Raw genomic sequence first — 11,887 nt, forward strand, 5'->3', positions numbered from 1 at the left:
CTGTGCCTAATTTAGACATGATCGCTCATGGGTATGTAAAGACAAGGTGGATAATGTCCAGAGGCTTTAGTGCTCGCTCAGGTTGCAGGCACCCACGAGGGCAGGGGAGTCTGAGGACCCCCCTGCATAGGGGGGGCCCTGTGTAGATGTTAACTCCCTCTTCCCCGCCCTGAACACGGCAATCTGTGACAATTACTTCAAGTAGGAGAGCTCACGTGGATGGATCCTTCTAATGAAGACAAATCGTCTTGCCCCTAATTTATCAGCTCTATCAGTTGTCACTGACTTTGGAAGGGGATGTGTCTCTAAGAGACCGCTCTTCATTTTTGATAAGGGTTATAAGGTGATGTTTCTCTTGGCTTCTCTGGGCCACCCAGGTGTCTTTGAGTCTAGATGAAAGGAAAGGATTAACCTTGTGTCTTCTGTGTTTTATTTCCTTACTGCTCTGCCTTCAGATTCCATACCTAGGCTTTTGTTCTTGTGAAGAATTGGGAGAAACTGGAATATGGCAGCTCACAGACCCTCCCATCCTTCCCCTGACCCATGGACCGACTGGGGGCTTCAACTGGAGAGAGACCCTGCTGCAGGAGTAAAGCCACTCGCGGTCGGAAGAGCAGAAACTCCGTGGAAAAGCGTGTTTGGAGTGTTCCGTCACCCAAATCATTTAGCATAGTCTCTTTCACGCTTAAGGTTCTCCTGAGACTGTACATGAGAAAGGCATGCTTCAGGGGGAAATCCTGGACGCTTGCCTAGCCAACAGAGCTTTGGAGAACTGTCTTCCTAAACCGGGGCCCCTGTTACAGCACAGGCTGCCTTCCTCCTTGCAGCTATGCATGGCTTCGGAGTCTCACCCCTCCCCATGGGAGCTGTCCCCCCTCTCCACAGGGCGGGAGAGGGAGCTGACCAGGTCCAGAATCCACACTGTGGGGATGGGGTTTTCTTCTGATCGCCATTGTCTTCAAATTAGGCAAAGCCAAGCTGGGAGATGCTTGTAGCCTACACAGTTGTCTTTAGGTTGTGCATCAAATCCTACCTGCAGTAGACCCCAGACAGCAGAATGTTCCTGAGTCAGCCTGCTGGCTCAAGACACCTGCTAAGGACTCGACATTGACCCTGGTACCAACACACCTTTCCCAGAGCAGCTGGTCCTTCTTGCTTCTCTCTATGAAATGGAGAGAGAAAGCCCTTTGGCTTCCCAGAGGCATTTTTAGATACTCAGGAGGCTGGCAAGGTACAGGCGACATCTTCACTGGTAGGTGCAGAAAATCTGCAAAATCTATTGCGAATTAGACTTCTCCACCTTATAAGCCAGTGAGCATTAGCAGCTCTGCATCACCATGATTGGCCGGTCTTTGACCCCTCAACTGCCCACAGTGCTACCTGATTGGTGATGAGGGTGCTCTGAGAGGAGGCGGGGACAGCACCATGTGGGAATCATCCAGACGCTCGCTCCACACAATACAAATGCTTCTCTAACGCGTACCAGGGTCAGGCTGTGGTACACACACAGTACACAGGAGCCATCACACAGTACCCGTGAAGGCACCAACTCCTCCAGGGACCCCAGTGACGTCAGGGAGCTAATGTCAGCAGCCACAGTTGTGACCACACTGTACTTTGGCTGTCCTCCTTTTGTCTTGTTTGTCTGTGATAATTTAAAGTAGATAGGAGGTAGGACCACTTGACGGAACTGGAGGGCCACATTCTATCCTTACCCATGGTCCCCACTTCCTGTATTTAGAAGGAGGATTATTTAAAAGGACAATAAATGACAATCAAACCAAAACGTCCGTTATCAATGTCTATTTAATAGTCTGGCTAGCTGGCCGTGTGGGCCCTCGGCAGTGGTCTGCTGTGATGTCATTGGCACAATGACATCCCAGCCCTTTCAAGGCAGCATTGGTGTAAAACAAATCTATGTCGGAGCCACACGAAGGTTTGTTGTTCTTTTTTCCAACATGAAGATTTTTTAAAACCCAGAAGTGGCAAACCTATGGGCTAGAACAGAGAGCTGTGCTTGTGTGTGAGATCGTAATTTGATGATCTCTAGAAAGAAGAGAAAGTTAAAGGTCTATGGAGACTAATCTGCACAACTGAGATGATGCTTATCTTTTTTTTTGAAGCCACTTTCAGAAACATGTCATGAGTTTTCCATGTTAGGACAGCAACTGTGACTTCTAGCATTGCACAAGCTTCATCCAACTGCTGGATATACAAGTAACCATGTGCTGTGCTGGCTCGCTCCTGTCTCTGGGAGGGAAGTCCTCCTGTGAAAGTCACCCGCAGGGACACCACAGTGCAGCCAAGAGATTGTCCCCACCGTTCGTTCCTCTGGTGTTGGTGTCAATGTGAACCCACTGTCTGGTGAGATCTAGAATGTGTGTTCGAGCCCCCTGCATTGTCGTGGGCTTGCACACTTGACAGATTTCCTTGAAGCTATGTGGGAATGTGTTGTGTGTAGACTTCTACAAAACCGGGTTCAGCGTAGATTAACTTCTCTGCTCCTCCCCATTGTCCCAGTCCACTGGTGGCCTGGCAAACGAAGCCAATTGGCTGGGTACACTCCTGGGTCCTTAGTGCAAGAAGGACAGAGCCCTAGGCTCTAGGAGCCAAAAGAGGCAAAGATCTGACTTTAGTTCCTGAATCACTTAGGTGGAAAGCCCTGAGTACAAAGCGGGAAAGGAAAAAACAAGTTTGCTCCTCAGCTTGACGTATCCAAATGGCTTCTCAGAGCAACTGCATGGTGTGACCTGACTTTACAATCTCCGTGCACATTCACTTACTTAGAAAATTGAATGTGCACTCTAGCTGGGAAATCATGTTGAATCAATGTGTAATAAGAAAAGACAACTATGATAACAGATTTCATATCACAAAAAAAACTATATGACATTACAACCTGATGTTTAAGATGATCCAAGTCTAATTACATCAAATGATATATAGAGGGAAGTACAGAAAAAAGGGGGAGGGGAGGAGGAAGGAAAGCAGCTCAAATGGTTTATACAGAGGAAATTCTCTCCCTCCCCCTCTCCCTCTCCCTCCCCCTCCACCTCTCCTCCTCTCTCTCTCCCACTATCCCTCCCTCTCCCTCTCCTCCCCACCCCCCTAAGCTATTTGAAATAAACCAGGTGAAATGAAGCTTCAACCTGGGGTCCCAAGTCTGCACCTGCTCCCTTCTTCCCTGAGTATTCCCCACCAAGCTCCAGTGCCCTGCCACAGCCCAGTGGGACTTGGTTTTCTGTACTTTCCAGTGTCATGTCTCTCCCTCGAAGGACACATTTTAATGCATTGGGGCCATTCGTTTCCCCAGGCTTCCCCGCCACCATGCCTGAGAGCCAGGAATCCGTTCCTGCTCTGCCCTGCCTGGAGTTCAGGTCCCAGTGTTCCTCCCTTTACATTTAGCTTCATTGAATCTGAATCACTGGTTCTTCGGTGGCCATCCTGTGGCTGAAAGCAAGGGTATTTTTCATCCTGTAGTAAGAGGTTTGGAGGCCTTTCTACTTTTTATTTTAATTCTACTATAACCAAAGAATTGTTTTCAAGTAACCTTATATTTAAAAGATAGATTTGCCAAAAAAAATTAATAAAAATAAAATCTATGCCACCTGGCATCCATTTGTCAGGTGGCTGTTGGTTTTCTTCTTGTCGGTGGTGTCGGGACGCATGTAGACTGTCTCCCTGTCTGTGTCAGGTGACCATAGATGTTCTGTGCCCCACCTCACTGGATTCATAATCAGAATGAAGTCTCTTACTGCAAATACCTAGTGCCTCTGGGAAACTCCCTGACTGGCTAGCTACAGGAAGAGAAGCTCCTAGCCCTCGTTGCTTTTGCAGAAAGCCTCCCTATGGGGTCAAATAAGACATTCCTCCGCAACCTGGATACTGGGATACTGGGCGACACCAGGGTTTTGTCTCTAGGCAGTGATGAATCGCTCTTTTGAGTTGAAGTAATGCGTGTGGCGGAATACAGATGAGCCTCGGCTTACTGTGAGCAGGCAGCCGAGGGCCCACCGTGCTGGGTCTGCACCAGCTAGAAGAGGCTGGGGCAATTTGCATTTAAATTGTAATCCTGCACACGTGAGAGAAAGGTGATGCATTGGTCTGGGTGCTGGGAGGGAGGGGAAGGGGCTGCGGAGGGTGGGAGCAATTCAGCATCCAGGACAGATGTTTTTCATTCTTAAGAATAGAATGAAGATTGGGCCTACCTCCCTTTCCTACGTCAACATATCAAGGAAGGTGATTGTCTATCATGAAAATTCAAGGGAAAAGAGTGTCTCTAACTTCAGAGGAAATAACTTGATTTTTAAATATGTGCAACACTCCATTTAATGTGTCTAGGCTTAAAGTTGCAATGCTGAGTAGTCCAACTGATGTGTAGTCTGTTCTTTCAAATATTTTACCCAGTATCACGGATCTGCCATTACACAAACATGAGAATTTTAAGCTGAGCATGATAGCACATGCCTGTAACCTTAGCTACTTGGGAGGCAGAGGCTGGGAGGAATGCTGTTGGAGGCCATCCTGGGCAGAAACTTCTCTAAGACCCACATCTCAACAACAGCCACAGCCTCATGCTGTGGCCTGTGCTGTCATCCTAGCTACACAGGAGGAGGAGGAAGAGGAGCAAGGTCTAGGCCAGAAAGCCAGTACCCAGCCTAAAAAAAATGACTAAAGCAAAAAGGGCTAAGGGCATGCGTGACTCAAGTGACAGAGAACCTTCCCAGCAAGTACAAAGTCTTGAGGTCAAATCCCAGCATTGCTGTTATTTTTTTTTTAAGGGAATGTTGTAGCTGATTGACTTTAGCTATTCACAGACTGTGTGTAAAGACAAATGCGTACTGGTCTGGTCTTTGGTATGGAGATGGACACTGCATCCCGTAGCCTGTCCGTTCAGCAAAGGCCATTTGAAACCTGCTATTTGGGGGTGGAATGTTGTTTTCTTTCTCATTTGTTAAATGGCTGTATCTTTATGTGATGGGGGTGTATTTATTTGGAACAAAAGAGTTATAATTATATTTTTTAAAAAAAGAAAAAGCAGCATGTGCCGGTGGCTCACACCTGTAATCTTAGCTACTGAGGAGGCTGAGATCTGAGGATCATGGTTCAAAGCCAGCCTGGGCAGAAAAGTCGGTGAGACTCTTATCTCCAATAAACCACTAGAAAACCAGAAGTGGCACTGTGGCTCAAGTGGTAGAGCGCTCACCTTGAGCTGAAGAGCTGAGGGACAGCGCCCAAGCCCAGAGTTCAAGCCCCATGACTGACAAAAAAGCAAAGAAGAAAAGAAAAAGCAAGCGAGCACACCTAACTGTATCGCCAAATGCCTTGTGCACTCCCTGTAACTGTGCTTTTCTGGCTGAGAGCCGGCCCCTCCCCCCCCCTGCAGCTCCGGCACCGTTGTAATTAGTTTATTTCATTCCAGGAGCATCTTCCATTGAAATGACTCATCGATGACTTAATAAAGAGAAATTGTCCTCAGTTCACCCCGAGCCGCGGTCTATTCAACGCTTGAGTGATGTCTGCTCCCACAATCTATTTCTCAGAAGTTGCTCTGGTCATTACGGTTTCCTAAGTATCCATTAAGCCTGTGGTTCTTCTCTCAGAAAGCCAGAGTGGCTGCAAACTGAAGCCAGAAGATGTTGCAGAAACTCCCTTGGGTCTCCAATCCTTTCTGATCAGGAATCGAGCCTTGGAGCCACTAGAGAATGGAATGGACACAATGTATCATGCAATGAAGCCACAATGGATACAATGTATCTTTCCTCCCGTTCTTCCCAGGCAATTAGAAATTAACAAGAAAATGCCAACAGTGAAGTTTTGTGTGACCTGGAAAACATCCTAATGAAATGATCAAGCCTAGAGGGTTTTTTGCTTTGGTTTGGTTTGGTTTTTGTCCGTTGTGAGGCTTGAAATCAGGGCCTGGGCGCTGTCCCTCAGCTCTTCAGCTCAAGGTAAATGCTCTACCACTTGAGCCACAGCTCCATTTCCGGTTTTCTAGTGCTTTAGTGGAGATAAGAGCCTCACGGACTTTCCTGCCCAGGCTGGCTTTGAACCATGATCCTCAGATCTCAACCTCCTGAGTAGCTAGGATTACAGGCGTGACCACCGATGCCTGGCTAAGCCTGGAGGTTTTGGTGCTAAGTGTGATAAAGAGTGGACAACCAGGGAGGGTTGCAACAGCAAAGAGAGTGATTAATGGTAGTTAGCAGTGGGGGGACAGTGAGGCTCACTGGGGTCCACTCGGGCGCCTGTCTTTGGAGACAAGTGTCCCTCTCATCCAGGCTTAGGGAGGTCACCTCTTGGGTGAGAGTCCTGACCTGCTTCGGAGGAGGGTGGGGTCAGGGAGTGGCAGGGCCTGCGCTGGTCACTGCGGCGGCGGGGGCCTGCCCTGGTCACTGCGGCAGGGGCCTGCCCTGGTCACTGCGGCGGTGGGGGCCTGCGCTGGTCACTGCGGGGGCCTGCCCTGGTCACTGCGGGGACTTGCCCTGGTCACTGCGGGGGCCTGCCCTGGTCACTGCGGCGGTGGGGGCCTGCCCTGGTCACTGCGGGGACTTGCCCTGGTCACTGCGGGAGCCTGCCCTGGTCACTGCGGCGGTGGGGGCCTGCGCTGGTCACTGCGGGAGCCTGCCCTGGTCACTGCGGGGACTTGCCCTGGTCACTGCGGGGGCCTGCGCTGGTCACTGCGGGGACTTGCCCTGGTCACTGCGGGGACCTGCCCTGGTCACTGCGGGGGCCTGACCTGGTCACTGCGGCGGGCCTGTGCTGGTCACTGTGGCGGCGGGGGCCTGCCCTGGTCACTGCGGGGGCCTGACCTGGTCACTGCGGCGGGGGCCTGCCCTGGTCACTGCGGCGGGGGCCTGTGCTGGTCACTGCGGGGACTTGCCCTGGTCACTGTGGGGGCCTGCCCTGTCACTGCAGTGGCGGGGGCCTGCGCTGGTCACTGTGGGGGCCTGACCTGGTCACTGCAGCAGCGGGGGCCTGCGCTGGTCACGGCGGCCTGGCAGTGGCATTGGGAGCACAAGTCCTGAACCCCCGATGGTCGTCTGCCACCAAGACCCACCTGCGCTGGCCCTGGGTCGGGTGCACAGCATTAGGAAGAGGGGGCAGAGCCAGCTCCGACCCATTCCATCCCCCCGGGGCCAGAGAGGCCAGCCTCAGCACAAAGACAGGTGAAGCTCATGGGCTCTCCCAGTGTGGAGTTGGGAGAGATGGGGGGGGGGGAATGGAAGGGGAAAATGGGGGATGGAAGGGGAGGGGGAATGGAAGGGGAAAATGGGGGATGGAAGGGGAAGGGGGGAATGGAAGGGGAAAATGGGGGATGGAAGGGGGAGGGGGAATGGAAGGGGTGGCATGGTCCAGATGCATTGGACTCCAAAACTGACATGTTGGATTGAAACCCTTGGGGGGTTGGGAAGGTGGCTCAATGGTAGAGTGCTTACCTAGCATGCATGAAGCCCTGGGTTCGAATCCTCAGCATCACAAACACAGAAAAACCTGGAAGTGGCACTGTGGCTAAAGTGGTAGAGTGCTAGCCTTGAGCAAAAGAAGCTCAGGGACAGCGCCTGGGCCCTGAGTTCAAGCCCCAGGACTGAGAAAGAAGGAAAGAAAGAAGGAAAGAAGAAAAGAAAGAAAGAAAGAAAGAAAGAAAGAAAGAAAGAAAGAAAGAAAGAAAGAAAGGAAGGAAGGAAGGAAGGGAGGGAGGAAGGGATGGAAAGAAACCCTTTTGTACAATGACTTAAAGCTTAATAATAATCGGGGCTGGGAAGGTGGCTCAAGTGGTAGAGCGCTTGCCTTGAGCTGAAGAGCTGAAGGATAGCTCCCAGGCCTAGAGTTCAAGCCCATGACTGACAAAAAAAAAGACTCAATTCTACTTTACCTGAAACATCTTCTGTGGGAATGTACTTCATATTCTTTTCCACTAAATGGAGAGAACACACAGAAAGCATCACTGTTTCACCTACTACCTACTGGATGGCGGGGACCCCACCCCAGCTATGCATCACATTTAGGCTTAGACAATTAAAGACGCCAGTATTTTAAAATAAGTGTAATATATAGATTGTAGTTTGTTAACTGGATTTATTTTGCTAATAAAGAGATGACCAGGGCTGGGAAGGTGGCTCAGTGGTAGAGCGCTTGCCTTGCATGCATGAGGCCCTGGGTTCGATTCCCCAGCACCACATAAGCAAAAAGAAAAAAAGCCAGAAGTGGCGCTGTGGCTCAAGTGGTAGAGCGCTAGCCTTGAGCTGAAGAGCTGAGGGACAGCGCCCAGGCCCCATGACCAAACCCAAAAAAAGAAAAAAAAAAGCTTAATAATAATAATACACAAACTTGTGCCCAGGAGTAGGAGTTTTCCGCTGAGACCACCTCCTGCTGCCTTGGGGTCTGCCTGCTGAGGGCCGCAGTACTCTGCGCTCTGCGCTCTGCGGGGAGGAGGCTGCTGGCCGAGCCTTCTGGCTGCCTTCCGCACCCAGCAGATCCCAAGATCAGTTCACCTTCTGTCTGCACATCCAGAGAAAATCAGCCCAAGTACTTTGGACGGAAGTGTAAATCGGCAAAACGCAGTGTGCGGGTGGGGAGGCATTGTTTGTATGTCTTGTTTTGTTTTACAGGTTTGATTTTTTTTTTAATTTGGAGGATGTTTTTTAAGCTTGACTTTATTTTTTTAATTTGGAGGCTTTAGTAAGTGACACTGAGAAGTTGCAACCCCTGGATCTGGCCCTTTGTCTGGGAGGTCTTGAAGAATGAGGCCATGGACACAGAGGATGAAGTAAAATTGCCAAGATTTATTGAAGGAAAATGTCAGCAGCGCTCCCGCTGGACGGGAGGACTGGGGGGAGGGGAGCACTGCTGGGGGGGAGGGGCGGTGGTGTAAGGGGGGAGGGGGTCTCTAAGAGGGAGCTAGGTGACTTGTGACCCTCCAGACCATCGGACAGAGGCTGGGCACAGCCGGCACACGGCCCCGCATCCCCTTTAGCCTCTCTGGCTGAGCGCCCGTCTGATGCACACCAGTTGGTCGCTCGTGCACAAGTGTTCCTGGGGCAGTGGGCCACGGTGATGTGGTGTCCAGGACCAACACCCAGGACTGCGCAAGGCCACAGTGAAGGACAGAACCTCTGTGCTGGGGGAGAGGGGGAGGGAGGCTTTGCCCTGATTACCTAGCCAGGCTCCTCTGCTCTCAAAAGTTGATGGAGGACCAACCATAATCTTCTTTGTGAAGAAATAACACTCCATTTTGCCAAAACACACTTGGAATATCATGTTAAATATAGACCTTGGACTGCAAATATCCTCCCCATATAACGGACAAGGAAATGGATTCTAAGGCACAAGTCCTGAGCACCACAGGCCCCATAGCTGCCACTGGCAAAGTCATCTGTCTTCCACTACATGCGAGCGCTCCTAGAACCCAACAACAACAACAATAATAATAACTTCTAGCTTAGGACCCAATGAATTGCACCCTAAGTGTGAGATCGCGGTGACCTGTGTGGGAAGTAAAGCCAGTCCACTGCTTTCCCTGGCCTGGGGAAAGGTCATGGTTCTCAACAGAAAGGTCTAGAAGCAAGTGTGGGCATACCTGTAATTCAACAAAAACCCCAGGGCTTCCACATGTGGAAAACCCCTTGTTTGCTCTGACCTTAAGTCCATCCCGCTCAGCCTTTTCAAATAAATGTTTTCCTACACAAGCCAGTGTGGTCATGGGAAATAGACATCTCAAGTGGAGAGTACATTCGTTCTTCCCTTCACTCACTCATTGACAACCCATTTCAAATGTGCCCAGTGAACAAGAATGAAATAAACCAGTCCATCTTCTTCTTAAAAAGAAGGGATAGATGTGTGTTTCATATCTGATCATGTCTTGGGGAGATAGGTATATACAAGATGGCTGAATCATGAAAAACAGAAGGAAGGGTAGCTGGATGGATGGATGAATGGGTACATGGGTAAGTTGGCAGATGGGTTGATGGGAAAAAAGATGGCTGGGTGGATGGATAGCTGGATGAGAAGATAGATAGATGGATCGATGGATGGACAGAAGATGGAGATGACTAGTGGACAGGTGGATGGATAGTCATCATGAATAGATAATGCTACAAATTTCAAAAATGAATAAATGCTTGGATGACTGAATTTTGATCTCCACCAGGAACTGTTTCCAGAGTTGGAAATATAAAATGCTTGTGAAAACTAGACAGACAGGTATTACCAAATTATAAGCACCTAGACACTAGAGAAGTCAAGATAGAGCTGGCAGGCAGCACACAGGACATCAGTAACTCTCCCCTCTCCTCCCCCGCCCTGCCCTGCGCTCAGTCACCAGCACCCCACTTGTGGTAGAACAACTTCCATCACCAACGCAGAGCTCACACTTCTCCATGATCAAAGGGACACTTGTGGTCCCCAAAACGTTCCACCAGGAGGTGTTTGGGGGCAGCTAAGTAAGAGGGGGCTCTCCTAGCAGAGGGAGGAGTTGTCCCACGTGGTGGGACCGAGAGACTGGGTCCCCCTTCAAAAGGAAGGGCTCTCGCTTTCCTTCAGGGTCTACAGGAAGCTGGCCACGTCCCCTCCCCTCCCACCATGTGGCTGGTAGTCCTCAGCGCGCTGTTTTGGTTTCCCTTACAAGGTAAGCGCTCAGAGCCAATGTTTTTCTTGCTCAGCTGAATCTACCTGTGGGTCAGGCAGCAGCATTCACACAGCTGGAGTCGCCTTTTTCATTAATGTGCTTAGAACCATGTCCAGACCACGTATCAAAGGGAAGTTACTGCCTTTGTGTCTCCTCTGGTTCAACTGCTAACGGACACAGGGAGGAAAGAACAGTGTGTGTGTGTGTGTGTGTGTGTGTATGTGTGTGTGTCTGTGTGTGTGTGTGTGTATGTGTGTGTGTCTCTGCGTGTGTGTCTCTGTGTGTGTGTGTGTCTGTCTCTGTGTGTGTCTGTGTCTGTGTCTGTCTGTGTGTCTGTCTGTGTGTCTGTGTGTGTGTCTGTGTGTCTGTGTAATCTATGGTGGCAAACGGTAAAAGGTTTCCTAGGGGTTCTTGTTAGGATTTACCAATTAAGAGCTCCAATTTACCAATTAAAAGATTTTAAAACTTCTTTCTGTGTATGTCTTAGCTAAATAATTTGTGGGGGGTTCCCCCTAAAAACCAATTTTTGTATCTTAAAGAAGATGGTAACAAATATGATTTACTCAAGCAAACATCCGGATTATGATAAGGATCAAGTTTCAGATGTGAAAGTGCTTTCAAAATGTTAACATTCTTACTGTGTTCTTCCTTCCTTCCTGTTTTCTTTTTTCTGCCAGTAATGGGACTTGAACTTGGGGCCTGGGCTCTGTCCCTTAGTTTTTCTGCTCAAGGGTGGCACTCTACCACTTGGGCCACAGCTCCACTTCTGACCTATTGGTGGTTAATTGGAATAATAGCTTCATAGCCTTTCCTGTCTGGATGGCTTCCAACTGCAGTCCTCAGATCTCAGTCTCCTGAGTAGCGATGACTACAGCTATGAACCACAAGTGCCCACTGGGGCGTTTTCTGATTTCTAGAAGAAATATGTAATAAATGGTTGAATGAGTGAAGTTGCGTTGAGAGCAAGTCCCTGCCACCTCGTCCACAGGACTCAGCCCCAGCAGGCTGACCACCACCGCCGTGCTCTTTCTCCACAGAGGCCCTGATGATTCACCACATGGGCACCGTCACTGTGGAGGAAGGCCAGCCGCTCACCCTCAAGTGCTCCACCTCTCTCCAGAAGAATGCCTCCCTCCAGTGGCAGGCCCCCTCGGGGTTCACCATCTTCTTCAATGAGCATCCTGGTAAGAGGAAAAAGCAGGAAGGAAGGAAGGAAAGAAGGAAGGAAGGAAGGGAGGAAGGGAGGGAGGGAGGGAGGGA

The 11,887-nt window shown here is 50.0% G+C and overlaps 2 protein-coding genes across 2 annotated transcripts in view; both read left to right on the plus strand.

The window, feature by feature from the left end:
• Positions 1–1,786, plus strand: part of Ubash3b (ubiquitin associated and SH3 domain containing B) — an 83,177-nt gene extending 81,391 nt beyond the window's left edge. The window contains exon 14 of the mRNA XM_013009512.1: positions 456–1,786. Coding sequence (XP_012864966.1) covers positions 456–593 — 138 coding nt within the window. The 3' untranslated portion in view covers positions 594–1,786. The remainder of the gene's footprint in view (positions 1–455) is intronic.
• Positions 1,787–10,390: 8,604 nt separating this feature from the next.
• The window catches only part of Crtam (cytotoxic and regulatory T cell molecule), a 19,623-nt gene continuing 18,126 nt past the window's right edge, over positions 10,391–11,887 (plus strand). The window contains exons 1-2 of the mRNA XM_013009513.1: positions 10,391–10,627; positions 11,665–11,811. Of these exons, the coding sequence (XP_012864967.1) occupies positions 10,582–10,627; positions 11,665–11,811 (193 nt within the window). The 5' untranslated portion in view covers positions 10,391–10,581. The remainder of the gene's footprint in view (positions 10,628–11,664; positions 11,812–11,887) is intronic.

This window comes from Dipodomys ordii, unplaced genomic scaffold (genome assembly GCF_000151885.1).
Source record: "Dipodomys ordii isolate 6190 unplaced genomic scaffold, Dord_2.0 Scaffold10, whole genome shotgun sequence".
In the NCBI taxonomy this organism is placed as follows: domain Eukaryota; kingdom Metazoa; phylum Chordata; class Mammalia; order Rodentia; family Heteromyidae; genus Dipodomys; species Dipodomys ordii.